The sequence below is a fragment of the Hevea brasiliensis genome, chromosome 5, assembly GCF_030052815.1.
Source record: "Hevea brasiliensis isolate MT/VB/25A 57/8 chromosome 5, ASM3005281v1, whole genome shotgun sequence".
Taxonomy (NCBI): domain Eukaryota; kingdom Viridiplantae; phylum Streptophyta; class Magnoliopsida; order Malpighiales; family Euphorbiaceae; genus Hevea; species Hevea brasiliensis.
Genome location: NC_079497.1, coordinates 99,467,562 through 99,485,297, shown reverse-complemented (window position 1 = coordinate 99,485,297; position 17,736 = coordinate 99,467,562). Strand labels below are relative to the sequence as shown.

General features: G+C 31.9%; 1 protein-coding gene and 1 pseudogene across 4 annotated transcripts; one reads left to right on the top strand and one right to left on the bottom strand.

Moving 5' to 3' along the window:
• The first annotated feature begins 715 nt into the window (after positions 1-715).
• LOC110672323 (pyruvate kinase 1, cytosolic) lies at positions 716-8,765 on the top strand. Of its 4 annotated transcripts, XM_058147242.1 has the most exons (16): positions 726-1,148; positions 2,477-2,573; positions 2,668-2,765; positions 2,937-3,092; positions 3,340-3,417; positions 3,501-3,629; positions 4,510-4,590; positions 4,762-4,830; positions 5,014-5,103; positions 5,447-5,591; positions 5,690-5,778; positions 6,905-7,000; positions 7,074-7,141; positions 7,251-7,350; positions 7,698-7,754; positions 8,446-8,765. In XM_058147242.1, exons 1-16 carry the CDS (start codon positions 1,080-1,082, stop codon positions 8,596-8,598), a joined length of 1,575 nt encoding a protein of 524 aa, XP_058003225.1. In that variant the 5' UTR covers positions 726-1,079; the 3' UTR covers positions 8,599-8,765. The 4 variants fall into 4 exon arrangements, with proteins under 4 accessions (XP_021690760.2, XP_058003226.1, XP_058003227.1 ...); XM_058147243.1 differs by lacking the exon at positions 2,477-2,573 and having other exon boundaries at positions 722-1,148; positions 2,631-2,765; XM_021835068.2 differs by lacking the exons at positions 7,698-7,754; positions 8,446-8,765 and having other exon boundaries at positions 716-1,148; positions 7,241-7,350.
• A 1,566-nt stretch (positions 8,766-10,331) lies between these two features.
• Positions 10,332-13,702, bottom strand: LOC110672325 (tubulin-folding cofactor B-like; annotated as a pseudogene).
• Between the last annotated feature and the right edge of the window lie 4,034 nt (positions 13,703-17,736).

Sequence of the window (17,736 nt, the reverse complement as noted above, 5' to 3'; positions counted from 1 at the left end):
ACTTTGTAATTTCTCACCATCCCATTCTTGTAATTTTCTAATATCAAACCCATTAAATCTCTCTTTTGAAATTATAAATTAATTAGGTTGGTGATATAATTCTCATTTGAAACATATGTAAAAAATTAAAATTTTCATTCTCTTGTTATGAATTATCTGTACTATTTAATTCATCCTTTCAAATTTGATGGAAGAAGCAAAAAATCAATTAAAGCTTTAAAGTGAATTTCTCCCTTTCAAATTCAATAAAGGATGAAAATCAAATAAATCCAATTAAGATGAAACAAAAAAGAATTAATTATCACATTTTTTATGCAGTCATATCACATTTTTATAGTTTAATTTCTTAATTTTCCGTTAAATGCTGCTTTGAGTTCTAGATGTTATAACAACAAGTGGCAACAAAATTATTAGTTTATATCATTTTATGTATAAATTTAAAATTAATAATTTTCATATTTTCATTCATGAGCTTTAATGTAATGGTGTTAGAAATTTTCTTCAAAATTGTGAAACCTCGAGTTTAAATTATTAATTATATTTAAGAAAATAATATTTTTCATATTTTTATAATTTTTAAAATAAAAAATATTTTAATAATAGTAGTAAAGTCTAAAAGGTGTAGTTAGGGCCTTAAATAAATCAAGATGTTTATAAGCTGCTCAAAACTCGACTAGATAAAAGCACGACACGGTTTGAATCGTTGAGAAATGAGCCTAATTAAAGCTTGTTTTTTAGGGTGTTTAATAAACAAGCCAAAAGTTTAAGGTTATAGATATTTGACTTGAGTTAAACTCGAGTTTAAAAAATTTTGGTAAATCAAACCTAAACGGTTTAAAACTTGGCACGGTTGATTTGCACCCTAAGTATGGCACTCAAACGTATTTTTCAATCTCACAAGAGAATGGGGGTGTTTGGGAAATTTCAGCACACTCTCCCACCTAACTCTTTTGTTTTGAGTGTCTACTACTTAAAGCTATAATTATATAGTAGCTGTTGAATGCACCATTCACTCTAGCTCTACTTACCCAGAAGGCAGTAGCAGGACCCTGCTTCAAAGAAACCTCTCTCTCTCAAAAATGCAGGGAGGACATATGGCAATTGAAGAGCCTTTTAGGCTCTCCTCAGTGCTAACTTCTTCAAAATCTGTGAGTTCTCTCCTCCCCCCACCGATTGTCTATGTATGTGCTATATACTTATTCATGCATGCATATAAGTATACGTATTTTAGCAACCTTTGACAACCCAAATCCCAAAACTACTCTTGCCTTGTAGCAAGTATTATTTAATGATTCTTGATTTCTTGGAACTGATTATACTTAAAATTCTATAGAAATTAGCAAAATTTATAAATGAAATCTGCCAAACATGAGAATGCATATACAGATGAATTGCATAATGAAATTCATTTGCAAATTTTACTTTTAAGGTGCATTTGGAATTAATGTTTACTCCTGAAAATTTCAAAACATAATAGCAGTTTGTAAGTGCTTTTTGTAGAAGTGTTTTTCTGAATACCAGAAAAAATTTAAAATGCACTACTAAAGGGACTCAAGTCAATAGGAAAAATGGTATGAAGTATCTTCATAGCTTCGCCATATCTGATGATTGATAAAATATCAATTCATATACATTTCAATGAAGATTGGGAATAGATGCGCTGCTTGTCAACAGAAAAACAACCCTCCTGGACAGTAGAAAGACTGAATTTCTAATGCAAAATTCAATCCCATTTCACTGGACTATAGGCTATTGGGAATCATTCAAAATCCACTTTAATTCTCCTTGGTTTCATGAGCAAGAAAAATTTCTAAGAGATTTTCTTTCCTTCCATAAAAGCATACTAATTGCTAATAACAGAAAAAAAGCCAAGCAACCTGCTATCTGTTAGCTACAATTTTAGCAAAATCTGATGAATAGTGTGCTACGTGAAAATAAGATGAAAACTCACTCATTTTCCTGGGAATTTTCTCCTCTGAAAACAAGAGATTTCAGGATAAAATTCGCTTCCAGAATTTTCAAGGCTTGGAAAAAAGAAAGAATTCTTGAAATAACTTTCTCATTAACAAGCTCCAATGCTTCTTGAAGTGAGGAAGAGTATATTCATCATGGAATGGATCCTTATCATCCTAAGGAGAAATAAATTCTTTCCTCTACAGCTGTGTCATTACTCTGCAAGACTTCTTTTAAAATCTTTTGCTAGTTCAAGATTCAGTATGCTATTAATTCTGGGTTTGAAAGAAATTTACAGCTCATTCAAAGTATTCTATTGGGTACAGTTTCACAAGTGATAAGCTATAAATTTTATTCTGTATTCTTAAGAATTGTCATCAATAACAATCAAAGCTATTTGTTGATTTTGAAGTTGACATTCATTATCCTTTCTTCCTGGATAGCTTAGATTGGATCATATAATCGTATTTCTTGATGAAAAAATTTAAAAAAAAAATACTTGTTTATATCTTGGAAACTGCAGAGCTATATACCTTCACTAACCAAATTAGTTGGAACACTTGGACCAAATTCGCGGTCCATTGAAACCATTGAGGCGTGTCTTAATGCAGGAATGTCAGGTGATTCTTGTATATTTGCATTCTTTAATTTGCCTTTTTCCCCTTTAAATTTCTCAGAGCTATGTTCATTTCTTTCCCCTTCCTATCTTGCCAGTTGCACGGTTCGACTTTTCATGGTTAGATAGTGACTACCACCAAGAAACACTTCGCAATTTGAGGCTAGCTATGAAAAATGCTAAGAAACTATGTGCTGTAAGTGAAAGATTGCACATATTTGACATATTTAACATGGTCTGCATTCTCCACTATTAAATTAATGGAATCAATAGATGTATTAAATACATATTTGAGAACTTCCTGGGTCAACTTCTTTTCACGGACTGAATTCCTGCGATCATTCTTCTCCATTTAATCATTTTTCAGGTTATGCTAGACACTATAGGCCGAGAACTTCCAATTTGTAACCAGACTGGGAAAGCAATTGAGCTAAAGGTTGATGACCATTTAACTATTACTTCAGATGTTTCCAAAGAACCATCAGCGGAGTTTTTGCCTGTTAATTATTCTGGACTCTCTGAGGTATGTGTTGGATTGGATGACATGCATCAGTTATTTCTAACATTTTTCTTTTCGAATTAAGTTTTCTAGTCATGGGAAATTTTTTTGGAATATGTAAATCTCAATGAACATGGAGAAAGCTTCAATTGGAGACTACAAACTATGCAAAAATGTAGAATTTTGTATCGTATTCAAAACGTAATGCATATTGTATGATTAGCCCATTTTCTTGATTTTATTTAGTTTTGGTTCTCTTTATGAATTACAGATTCTGAAGAAGGGTGATACCATTTTTCTTGGTCAGTATCTCTTCACAGGAAGTGAAAACACCTCAGTATGGCTTGAGGTGAAAATTTTCATTTGATGCTCTCTTTCAATGATTGTTTTGATTGGCAGGTTCTTGAGCTAATGTTTTTGCTTCATCTTCAGGTTTTAGAGACAAATGGTCAAGATGTCATCTGTCTCGTAAAAAATACTGCCACTATTGCGGGCTTTACATTAATGCATGTTTCTCAAGTGCATGCAAGTTTGCCAAATTTAAGTGATAAGGATAAACAGGTACAGTTAATCCATGGAAAACTTCTTTTTTCCTTTGATTTCAAATTTATCCTTCTGTTTTCATGCTCAAAGGGGGTTAAATTTCATAGACTGTCCCTGAAATTAGACTGTCCCTTAAATGTAAGACCTAAGTTCAACGATGGTCCGTGAAATTTATCTTAGACTTAAGTGTCTTTTAGTGTGTTTCATACACAATTTGAGTCCTTCTAAATTTATTTTTTATTAATTAAAATAAAAATTAAAAATATAAGCCACTAATTTTTTTTTTCTTTTAATTTAGTTGGGACAATAAAAATAAATTTTTGGATTTTTAGAATATGAATCATTAAATTTTTTATTTAATTGTGCTATTATAAAAATATTATCATTTAAAACTTTTTCTAATGAAAGACATGACGACATTCAGCCTACTCTCAATTAAATATTAAAATTTTAAGGGTGGTAGCACCTACCAGTAGAGGATTGTTTAGCAACAAACATTTAAGAGTGTTGTATCCAGTGGACTTAAATCCAACTCTTTAGTTATGTAGTGCCTTGTTAAAAATTGCTTTATGATTTTATATGCGTCTCTAAAATCATTGGTTCAGAACTTCACTAACAATTGCCTATATAATAATAGTGAAAAATTTCAAGCTAAATTATCAATTTGTAAGCATGGACAGATGTACCACAGCTGGTGATTATTTCACTATCAGGAAAGTAAAATAAGCTGAGCTCTAACTTGAGCTGATCCCAGCTTCAATAGTATGTGTTAGTGAATTTTTGTTTGATAGAAAAAAACAGAAGGAAGGATGCAGACATGCAATAGAATAATGAATAAGAAATTCATTCTGATACATTCTACTGCACTTCAGTAACTATATCTTTGTTGCTATGATAGATTATTTCGGAGTGGGGCTCACTTAACAGTGTTGATTTCATATCTCTATCATATACTCGCAATGTAGAAGATGTACGAGAGGTTAGTCTAGCATTATACATTGGTTTGTTAATATTGTTTCTAATCTTCTTTGAACTCAGAATCATTGCCTCATTACCAAGAAGTGTGCTTTAGATGAAAAGGAAAATGAGATTCATTGTTGTTTCTGAATGAGAGGTTAGAGCTTATCACATGTACTTGTTCTTTTTGCAGCTTAGAGCTTTTCTTAGAACAAATAATCTCCATGAAACTCAAGTATTTGCCAAAATAGAAACTGTGGAGGTGAGCTACTGCATTGATCATGTATAATTGATTCAAGGAGCTTTCCACCTAATTGTAGCAATTGCCACTACCAAGTCTCACCATTTTTACCTATAATTGTTGTTATTGAGGAAGAAGATGATGATCATTATTATTGAAGTGCTCAAGTACATTTCAATGTATTTTGTTTGTGCATTGCACCAGGGCTTTAAACATTTTGATGAGATCCTTCAAGAAGCAGATGGCATTATCCTCGGTCGTGGAAATTTAGGAATTGATCTTCCCCCAGAAAAGGTCAGATTTTTGTAAATAATTCTGCATTATTTTTAATGACATCAATTCACAATGATCTATCATCCTTTAACAAGTAAATAATAGCATAGTCAATGATTTAATGGCTGAAAAGGGTTGGACAGCAAACCATAAACAACATCAATTTTATTCCTGTCAAGAAACAGTTTAACCTTTTATTCACAGGAACTAAAATTAAAGATAGTCAGAATGTGTCTTGAGAACTCTGTTTCTAGACTTCTTTCTTTTGGCCTAAGGGTGTTTTGCAGTTGAAATCAATATTAAGTGGAGGGCATTACTTCCATGGCTTTGGTTTGGTTTTCTAATGTGATTTTCTCCATTGCAGGTTTTCTTGTTTCAAAAGTCTGCTGTATATAAGTGTAACGTGGCAGGGAAACCTGTCATAATTGCTCGAGTAGTTGATAGCATGACAGGAAATCTACGGCCAACTCGTGCAGAAGCAACCGATGTAGCCAACGCTGTTCTTGATGGTATGCAAATTGGCACATTCCAAAATAACTTGCTTTCTTGGCAACCTTATAATAATACTATTATTATATTGAAATTTCCTTCCTGCATAATTTCTTAGGTGCTGATGGTATATTATTGGGTGCTGAGACACTTAGAGGACTTTATCCCATTCAGACCATAAAAATTGTGGGGAGAATTTGTGCTGAGGTTAGTATATAAACTATTATATCATGGAATTATATTATGGTCACTTAAAAGTCATATCTTAAAGAGTAATTTACTATTTGGTCTCTGAATTTTTATTGATATTACGATTTGGTCCCTATATTTTGAAAATTGAATAATTTAGTCCCTCATTTATGCTTCCGTCCAATATTACCATTAGTTTAAGTGAAAAAAATAAATATACTCTTTATTTACTTAACAAAAATTTAGTATTTAGTCCATGGGTTTTGACCTATATTACAACTTGGTCCCTGTGTTTTAGTTAGTCCCTATATTTGATATTTGCTGAAATTATTAGAATTTGTTTTTTTCTTTCTTATTAACTTTGTTCTTACTATTTTTTTTTCTTGAATTCTTTCTATAGAGCAAAAAGAATTAATTTATTTGATAATAATTAATTTTAGTTGAAGAGAAACATAAGTGAGGGACTAAATCATTCAATTGCCAAAATATATGGACAAATTGTAATATCGGTCAAAATTTAGGGGCCAAATAGTAAATGTCTTTTAATGACATAAAGGGTATATTTATCTTTTCACTTAAACTAACGGCAAATATTGGATGGAAGTATAAGCAAAGGACTAAATCGTTGAATTTCCAAAATGTAAGAACCAATTTGTAATATCAATCAAAACTCAAGGACCAAACAGTAAATTTTCCAATATTAAAAAGCTAAAACAGTAAATCATAGAGGATGGAAGAGTAGAAATGCACGAGGAAAGTAACTCAGCATGTATAAAAGTAATGGCATTAGAAGTCATTCCTAGAACTGAAAACATTCTTCAATTAAAAAAAAAAAAAATCTGAACAGAAAGAATTGTTCTTTCTGTAATTTTGAAATATCAAGAACAGTAAATGTAAAGGATTGAAATTTCAAAAGACTACTTATTGTCTCTTGCAGTTCCAGGAATAAAATTCTAAGTTTGTCTAATGATATGATTTCAAAGATCAAATTAAAAGCAGCTTAATTCCTCATCACTACTGTGTTAAACAAGGGATTATCTGAATATTTCTATTAGGCAATACCACCATCAACTTCGAAGTTTGACATTACTAATGCCTTATAATATCCAATTGTATAATATTATTGTTCTTAATGATTGTGCAGGCTGAAACTGTGTGCAATCATTCTGTTCTTTTTAAGAGAATTCGCAATCATGTTGGAGAGCCCATGTCTCATGCAGAAGCTGTTGCTTCATCAGCGGTATCTTTTTTTTTTCTTTTTAAATCTGTTTGATATTGTTGTTTGAGCTGTATTGAGTGTATTTGTTTCAAAGGTACGTGCTGCTATTAAGGTCAGGGCTGCACTAATTGTTGTGTTCACATCCTCTGGGAGAGCAGCAAGGTGCTTAAATTTTTACATTCTTATGCAGCTCTTGCAGTCTGATAGGAGTTAACTCTTTAGCAATGCAAATTAAATTACAAACTAATTCTTTCAAGTTAGAGCTTTTTAGGTTGATCTCTAAGTATAGGCCACCAGTGCCTGTTTTTGCTGTTGTCATTCCTCGTCTCAGATCGACTTCATTGAAATGGACTTTCACTACTTCTGCACAGGTAAATGAAAAGCTCTCTTACCCCTATTTTGGCAACTAAAACTATCCAAGATGTTGTGAAATTTGTTTCTGTTGAGTTCACTATTTCTAGTTTTAGTTTTTTTTTGTGTATTTAGGGGAAACCCAGACGGAAAACTTATAAAATACTTTCGAAGCACATAAATTTAGTGCTCCTTAATCACATAAAAGTGGGTCTTCCATTAAATAAGGAGGATTAACCCTATATAATTATAAATGAAGGTGCATGTGTACCGATTGTATTGAATAATCCCTCACATAGAAGGGTTTATGTATTTGAAAATAGTCACAAGTTTTTTTATTCCAAGTGGTTTAATGCTTTGTGATCAGGCTCGTCAGTTGCTTGGACTTAGAGGAGTTTACCCTATTCTGGCTAGCCCTAATGTGGTAAGCATTATTCCCTATTTGGAAACCAGAATTGACAAAATTTTAGTTCAATTAGTTTTCTTTTGGTATATTCTCACATTAGGAATGAAATATATATATATTAAAAAAAATAATCCAACATAATTTTTTTGAGAATTTAATTGAATTCTTTTCTGGCAAATGATTTATTCCAAATCTGTTAAGAATAGTTTCATTTCTTTGCCATTTTGGGTTGCTTGGAAATTGTTCATTTAACCTTGGTGGGTACAAAGAAAAATGACAGAGCAAAATTTGAAAAATCCTTGGTAAGTGTAAAACAAGTGCTTATTCAGTTAAAATGTTGGATACTTCATTCCATGATTTTTAATTGAACAAACTTTTATTATTTAAATTTTTAAAATTTTTAAAACCTTGAAAAGGTTAGACCATGAGATGTCAAAATTTTGTTCAATTAGGGAAATGACTAAAAGGTAAACCTGCTCAATAGTTACAGGACTAATGTGTAATATAGCAAATTAAGAAAAAGGTGAAGCTTGCTAGAAATGAACAGTAACATTCATATCTCACCAATGTAATTCACATCCCCAATACTTAAAAATAATAAAATAATACTTTCATAATTGAAATCCATAGTAAGATACCAAAAAACTTATTAAAATTTTTTTTTCTATATTTTATGTTATATTCAGCTTTTGTTCTGGTTTGCTTGCAGGAAACTTCAGGTGCTTCTACTGAAGAATCTGGATTGAAAATTGCCCTTGATCATGGTATATCTGTGGGATTACTTAAGCCTAACGACCGAATAGTCATCTTCCAAAAAGTTGGGGACTCATCCGTTGTGAAGATAGATGAGCTTCCTGCCTAGCTTTTGCTTCCAATGTATGAATCTGAAAATTCATTTCTCCCTGCCCTATAATTTTGCAACTGCACCTCCCAAATTATCATTATTATTGTTATCACATCAGCCTCAACCAATGCAATTGGTTGTGTAGTCTGCCTTCTTCATATAATACATAGATATAGTAATTAAAATACTGAGCATTGCCTAACAAAACATACTGCCAGTGAGAGTTGGTTTAGTTAATAATTACTCAAGCAGCGCTCCCATTAGATTGATAATTCAAGTACTGCCAACTGTCCTTCTTAGTGAGTGATTTATAAACTCTATTGTGATCCCTTACTAAGAGAAGTGGTATGCCCTGACACTAGACTGGGAGCCTAACCTTACTATATATATATAGTAACTCAGCATCTTCTAACTATTAAGATTCAAAACATTGCTCACAAACCTGCATTAACCCAAAAAATGGTGCATAATCATATCAATCTGACTAAAAAATAATTTTATTTTTAAAAGCATACAAGAAGAGGACATACAATTTTGCCTTCTCTAGTTTATATTTCTTCCTTCTCGAAGGGATCTCTTTCTGGAAAGTCAACAACCTGGAAACTAATATAATCCAGATCCACAAAGAAATCAAGCAGTACTAGGTCAAAAATTTGCCCCCACCAAAAAAAAAATACAGAGGCCATTGAGCTGAGATTTCCTCGCATGATCATGACAGGAACTTCTATTAATTTCAAGGAAGAGGAAAATTATTTATATTTTGTAGAATATGCTATAGATGGCAAAAGAATTGCCACAATAGGGACACGTCTTGTTTGCCACAAAAATGTCATTCAAAAGTCATGGAATTAAATGAATATATCAGCATATCAAAGGCATGGAGAATGAGGGTATGATTATTTCTTATAGCTGAAGGTGATGATTTCAACAGAGTTGACTTATTAATATTCTTAGAATGAATATGTTTTCTCATGTCAGTAACAGTGGCAAAAACATTTGTAATAAGTATGACTAGCTAAGGGCAAAACTGTCAACTCAAATGATAAGGCGATATATGTTGACCTACGTTGAGCTTATAATGAATGATTAACTTCACTGTGATCCCCTAGTCTAGTCAACAACATCGTCATCCAAAAAAAAAATAAGGGGCTAAATTTGCACTAAAAGATTGGGACGAAGTTCCAAAAGGTACCTTAAAGCTCAGTTTCTTGCAATTGGAATAAGTCCCAAAACTAGCAACAACAAATGCCAATCAGGCACCTTAAAACTCAGTTTCTTGTATTTTTGCAGTGTAAACAACAAAGAAACTGTGGCAGTTAAGTTCTTTTCTCAAAATTTAAATTTACTTCAAAAAAAACACAGATTTTTTTTCCATACGGTATCCCCACAAAGCCTTGCACACAGTGAATTATTATCAAAAGAAACAAAAAGAATCAATGACCTCAAAATTATAACCTGCAAATGAACATATTCAAATGAACCAAAAACAAAATGAAAGTTTATCGAAAACAATGGGAATAAAGAATTCACCGATCACCAAACCCCTTGGAAGGAGCTAGAAGCGACAAAACAAAACAGAAAACACAAACCTGTTTGATATCAATTATGCTTTTTGTTTTTGGTTGTTGTTGTCTAATACTAAAAAGTTGTGTCTAGAAAAATTATTGATGAAACACATAAAAAAGCCACTTTCTGTGTTTTTCACTTGCAGCAACCTATTTTTCACTTTTTAGGCATCATGAAACAAAAGAAAAAATAAAAATATAATTTTCTTTGACAACTGAACTAAAAGAAAAAACAAAAAACAACATAGATACCAAATGGGTACTGAAATGATCTGTTTTAAAGAGGAAACCATAACTGTCAATAATCCTCGAGTTGATCACCAATTTTCCTTTTGCACGCACACAGCACACTGGATATGTTCACACTCTATTACTTCTAAGAATCCTTAATAGCATCTTACACCATTTTCCAAAGTGAACATGCTTCTTGTTACGAACAACTTGCAGTGCTGAAACTTTCCAGATCCATGCGTGTTTAACAACTATGCTAGTAGGACTCAACCAGCTAAAGGCTTTAAGACAAACCCCCCACATCACACACTTCCAAGTGTAAAGAGAGTGTCCTTAGTACTCTATGTCCCATATCTTTGCAACCTTCAAACTAATGGTCAATATCTCTAGACTTGGAATATAAAGAAAACCATCCCATCTGATTCACTATGGTATCAGACTGTAAAGTGCTCTGCATTTTGATACATTCACTAGCAAATGCAAGAGTTTCAACATTCAAGTAGAATGAGAACACAGTTTTCTACAAACCTTTACTTTGTCAGGCCTAATCATTGCACCATTAAGTGGAGGGCAGTCAAAGTAGTGAACTCCTTTCACCCTAAAACATGATAATGAAACAAATAATAAAAATGGAGATGACTCTAGTACCATTAAGCTAAAGCTCATTAGCGGCACTAGGACAATTTAAGCAACCAGCAAGAAGCATTCACTAGGCACGAGTACTAAAATCCCACAACAAAATAAGACTTTTGGTCAAGATGACTAGACAAGTTCAGAATAAGGCCAAACTATGAATATCAATTTTGTTAACAGTTAACAGGACAGACTCGCTGCATATGCAAATTAATTCCATGGCTCAGCACACTCATGTTCTGCATATTAAAATCCCTGTTCCCTTATGACCCACTTTAATGATATCCAGAGAAAAAAAAATCCTCTATTAGTGTGATGGAAGATATAATATTGTTTTTTAATGTCATTGGTAAACTGAACCACATGATATCAGTATGATATAACCAAAAAAAGGTCATCTTATGATATACAAATAATGAGCCAGAGAATAACATGACATCAGTACTATGACCTCAACCCTTAAATTTGGTCTTAACCTTCTCGCTTACACATAAGAATGGTTTAACTGTAGTAGATTTTTTGTCAGTACAACTATGATCAATAAACAACATCAATCTTATATAAGGCATTCATATAAAGCAAAATTCAAGAAAATAAAGCAAAGAAGAATATTTGGAAAATTTTAATGAGATTGATTAATGTACATGCATGCCATCATGTTTCCCCAATGGTTCATCATATTGAACTCCAACCCAAAAACCTAATGCAAGAGATTCTGCTCTGCCAACAAATTTGAGAAGCCCTCTTTTCTCTTGTGGTTCAACCTCACATCTGTCTCCCACCTAATTATTCAAGAATCAAGAATGGGGAAATGGAAAGAGAAAAACAAATGAACACACCAAATTAACAGTTCCCAAAACTATAAACACCAAGAAATAAATACAAAGAGAATTACTAACCTTCATATTTGCACACAAGTCTTCCATGCGGTTGTCAGTTATCTGTGAATGAAAGATGAATCAAATAAAAGTGAGTACAACATCTCTTAGATTTTGCCCTTTTTCTAGAATTTCATATAAGATGACGAGAAATGCAGTAAAGCTCCTCAAAGCAAGGAAAAACTCCAATCGCAGAATGCTTACCTTAGCCTCAAAGGCAGATGGATTTTTGAGAGACCAATTTCTCTTTAAATTTTCTGAAAGTGCCTGAAAACACAAACTAATAAATTTGCTAGCAAGTTAAACATAAATTGCTGTTTCCAATCACAACTATTTGCAACACTTCCTTATGCCTATGAATTATTTGAATAGAAAGGAATCAGAGCATTTCATGATAAGTACATTTGTTGAGTTTTAGAATATCAAAACCATGAGAGGAACACAAAGAAAAAGACGTAGCATGGAGTCAAGATAAAAGCATCGAGTTAAAAAAAAAATATAGATTTCAAAATCAATCGAAGTGTAGAGCAACATAGCTACAATAGCCCAATGTAAAGAAACAATCTAGCCCACCTAAGCCATAAGATCTGTAATTATTACTTGAAATCACCAAGGTAATCCATTTCACTTAAACTCAATTTTGTCACTAAATCTTCACCACATATTTCTATAAAAACAACAAGAGAAGAAAATATCCATTACTATCCAATAGATTGTTTTCAAAACTCACCACTGCGTTTATCATAGGCCTCTTCTGAAATTGTATATTTCTCCACCAATGAAATGTCTTCAAGCCACCCACCCAAGGTTACTGATGAAGGGTCAAGATCTATTACATGTAGCCAAAACCTTAAAAAAAAAATAAAATAATAATAATAATAATAAACTAAGAAACTTGATTGACACCAATACTAAAATTAGGATAATGAGCTATTTCAGAAACAATCACATAGACAATTCAAAAACAAAATTTAACACAAATGGAAATAGATGAGAATGAGAGAGACAAAACCATCAAGAAGAGAATAAAAACCAAGGGGTCTGGAATCATCAGTTAAATCAGAAATTTTGGAGTTAGTTTCATCATAAAGCTCCAGGGACATTGAATTAACTGATGTCCCACATTTCCTCCACAGTTTCTCTTTCACAGATTCCACTGAAGACTAAATTTTTGTTGAAAAAAGAATCAAATTGACAGTAAATAATAATAATATGAAAAAAGAACAAGAAATAAAATAGCAATAATGGAAAACCTGAAGGGAGAAGCGAACACTGGGGGAGAAAGTCTTGATGTTGGAGTGAGTGACACGCAAGAGAACTGAGCCATCCCCCTCTATCTGAAGCCGAGTTGCCTTCTTTCCTGTTCAAGCGAAATCTTTAACAATTGTGTTTCTATTCTCAAATGCTACACAAGCTTAAAGCTTTCTCACCATCTATAAATCAAAATTCTAAAATCCTATCAAAGTTTACTCATCATTTCATAGCCTTGTAGCAATGTAAATTGAATCTATGTTTTAAAACCATAATTGAAGAGACTTTGATGGATCGGAAACCACAAACCAAAGCCACCAAGTCTACCGGAGCATACGTATGAATTAAGCAGATTCAATGAGAGAGAGATTGTGAGAGAGAGATTGAGAGAGAGTACCTTAGAACTGTCGCCGCCGTCGGAGCTTCAATTAGCAGGCTGGCCTCTGGAGCTTCAGCAGCAGTGAGACGCACTATTAGCACAAGATAGAGGGGATGTGAGTGAGCAGACAAAGGAATTTGAATTTGAGGGCTAATTTTGTTTCCCAGAAAATAATGTAAATCGTTTTTTAAACAAATATTTTTCATTTAATTATAAACATTTATACGGTTAGGAGTATTTTTATATTTTAATAAAATTGTTAAATATAATAATTAATTTTAAGAATTAATTTTTCAATCAGTTGCTATTTGTTGTATATTTAATATTTTTTTAATATTGATTAACTGTTGATTCAAAAATTGATAGTTAAATTTTTAAAAATTAATTATTTTCTTAAAAAAATTAAAATTATAAATCGATTACAAAACCAATTGTTAATAATAATTGATTTCAATTAATAACAATCAATTTCAGTTTGTTATAAAAATTGGGTGCAAAAATTATTTTTTTAAATGTTATGACATTATATTTTAATATTTAAAATGGGAAAGAATTTAGTTTGGATGGAGTGGTACTGTTTCAAAGTAATTACTTTAAATATCTTGGCTCAGTCTTTCAAGTAGATAGGGGATGTGAGGAGTCTTTCAAGTAGACAGGGAATGTGAGGAGGATGTTAGTCATAGGATTAAAACCGGATGGTTGAAGTGGAGACGTGCCACGGCAGTTTTATGTGATCGCAAGATTCCCAATAAGTTGAAAGGAAAATTTTACCATACGACTAGCTATGTTATATGGTAGTAAGTGTTGGGCACTGAATGAGTCGTATGCGTCTAAAATAAGAGTTGCGGAGACGAGAATGTTAAGGTGGATGAGTGACCATACTATAAAATCCATAATAAGTAATAAGAGTATTAGAGAAAATGTAAGAGTGGTGTCAATTGAGGATAAGTTGAGAGAAGGGAGATTAAGGTGATTGTTAATGTGAAGCGTAGACATACGGAGGTTCCAGTTAGACAGGTAGAGCAAATTAGGTTAGATGATAGAAAGAAAAAAAAAAGGTAGACCTAAATTGACTTGGAGGAGACTAGTACAACGTGACCTAGAAGCATTACACATTTATGAGGATTTAACCCAAAATCGTTTAAAGTGGAGAAAATGAATCCATATAGCCGACCCCAAATTTTTTGGGATAAAGGTTTAGTTGAGTTGAGTTGAGTGATGACATTATATTTTGCTTAATTAGCAATAAATATTTATTTAGCAGTTAATATTCATTTAAAAAATATTAGCAGTTAAATATATTTATATCATTAAAAATATTAATCTGGGAAAAGCAAAAATATCAATAAAATATATATTTTTAATTTTTAGACATCCAATTAAATTATTAGTTTTTTAAAATGTAATAATTAAATTTAACTTAAAAAAAAAAATTTTATCATCACTACTCTAACAAGTACCAAATAAGCTTTTCCAACAAATAAGCATAAATCTATATCATAAACGACAACATCTAATTCACACAGGGACAATGCATGCATCCACATAGAATTTTAAAAGCCACAAGGTGAGAATGTCAATGCTTACATATGGTGGTTGGAATGCTTGAGGATGTTGTCTTGGCGGAGAATCCTATTGTGGAATAACCCAGACCATTGACATATCAAACTATTTTTGCACGAGGAAAAAGGAAAAGATTCTTATTTAAATTCGATTTATTATAGATCCAAGATAGAAACATGTGAGACTCATGTATTTAATAGATGAATACCACTACGCATCTTATATCTTAAATTTATGGTATAGCAGGTTTAGGTAATGACGAAGCCAGGAATTCAACTGAGGATATTCAATTAAAATATGTAATTTATAAAAATAATATATATAAACAAATATGAATTGACAAGAAGATTGCTTAGAAAATATTAATAATTTGTTACAATTAAATTATAATAATCTTTGTCTATTTTTCATTAACTGAAATCTATTTATAATAACTTCATTGTCAATACTTGTAAATGCATCTCTTTCAATGTACGTCACCAAACAATCATTTAGTAGCTCGTCTCCTATTCTATTATGAAGTAAACTTTTAATGATATTCATTGCAGAAAAAGCTTTTTCTATTGTGGCTATAGCAACTAGCAAGATTAATGATAATTTGACCAACAAATACATGAAAGAAAAAATAATATGCTTTCTTGTAGCAAACATCTTCTCAGCAAGACCTTCAATTCCACTCACTTTAGAAAATTTCTTATCTATGCGCATATGAAAGACAAAGTTCTCAAGTTGAGATTCTAGTTCGATTAAAACAACTGGAGAAAATTCACATGGATAAAATTTTGCGAGTTGAATCAATTTGCCCATATCAAATGCAAAAAAATGAGTCCTTAGGATTAAGACATGTCATCCATAAAAGCAAATTTGTATTCACTTCATCAAATTGATTTTTAAGTTTTTGAAACTGCATATAAATCACAGAATAAAATAACTCAACACGATAGTGATGAAGATTTGTCATTTCTTCACTTCTATGCCTTCGTCTCCCTCTAGCTACATAGACATCCTCTATATCTAATACAACTATATTATATTTATCTCAAAATTCCAATACCTCAAGTAACAAAGATTCCCAAACATTTTCTCTTATCACTTGCAAACAATATTTTGAGACTTCAACCAGATTCATAGCATTTACAATATCTTAATCCCTCCTCTATAAAACTGGTGATAATTCATATATGATTCCCAAAATCTTTTTCATAAGATGTAACACAAAGACAAATTCAAATCGATTCATAATATCTAGCAAATCAATTGCTTCAGCCCTTTATGGATCATCTTTATCATTTTCTTCAATATACTCAAGAACATCAATAACAAAAGGAAATAAATGCATCAAATTAATAAGCGTACCATAATGAGAACTCCAACGAGTATCTCCCTGTCTCTTCAATGTCATTTCTTCATTTAGACATTGTCTGGTTCTTATTTCACCTTTTGCAATCCCTTCAAACACTTTCTCTATTTGATTTTCTCGAATTATATCTCTGCGTTTACATGAACCTTCAATAACATTGACCAAACAAGTAACAATATTGAAAAAAAAAAAAAAACTTATACTTGAATGCTTTTTAGCAATAGCAATAAGGGTGAGTTGGAGTTGATGAGCAAAACAATAGACATAATAAGCACTAGAATTTTCCTTCAAAATCAAACTTTTATGGCCATTAAATTCGCCTCACACATTACTAGCTCCATCATAGCCTTGAACTCTCAAACTAGATAGGCTCAAGCCATAAGTAGAAAGCAAAGACTCAATATCTTTTTTAAGAGATGCCACACTTGTATTATAGACATGCACAAGACCAATAAATCTTTCAATGACACATCCCATTTGCTCTTTAACTGATACATCTCGACATTTATCAACTAAAATAGAAAACAAATCATCTCCCAAATCTGTAATGATAGCCATTGTTGTCTCGTTTACAGCTGCATTAATGATATCTTTTTGAATATCAGGAGATGTGAGTATGAGATTGTCGGGAGCATTCTTCAACACAACATTATTAATTTCTTCATTACATGAAGTTAGAACTTTTAATAATTCAAGAAATTTCCTTGATTTAATAAATTTTCAAACTCATCATTCCCTCGAAAAGCCAATCCTTGCATCAACAAATAACGAAGACATATGATTGATGCATTTAACCTACAATGAAACTCAATTTTTAACTATTCTGATTGTTTTGAAAAAGAAACTTCAATATGTTGAGCTTGGTTCATCAAATCTTCACAAGCTAACCGGCATTTATTATGATCACTATTATGGTCTCCTATATGTTCTCTCATTCTTTCTTTCTTTCGCCAATTAATAAAACCTTCAGATACAAAACCATCATGACCTCTTTCACTATGCCCAGTTGCAAAAAGATAAAAATATAAACAATATGCAGCATCTTTTTCAATACTATATTCCATCCAACTACTAAATTCATCAAACCAAGATGTAATAAATCTCCATTTTTGAGTTTCATCTACCTTTTGAGGAAATTTATGATGGCATAGTTGACGTGGACTTTTAAGTAAGTAAGCTCTGCGTACCTGATTCCTAATATCAGATGGATAGCTCATTATGTTAGGTTGCAGTCTTGGATCAGAAGGAATATTTTCTATATCGACCTCAACTTCCTCAACAGTCACCTGCTTAGGC

What these genes read in the sequence shown, in the direction of transcription:
- LOC110672323 (XM_058147242.1), top strand. Translation starts at nt 1,080, where the DNA reads ATGCAGGGAGGACATATGGCAATTGAAGAGCCTTTTAGGCTCTCCTCA. An exon ending in TCTTAATGCAGGAATGTCAG is followed by an intron (nt 2,574 to 2,667) that starts GTGATTCTTGTA and finishes CTATCTTGCCAG; the next exon opens with TTGCACGGTTCGACTTTTCA. An exon ending in TTGATCTTCCCCCAGAAAAG is followed by an intron (nt 5,104 to 5,446) that starts GTCAGATTTTTG and finishes TCTCCATTGCAG; the next exon opens with GTTTTCTTGTTTCAAAAGTC.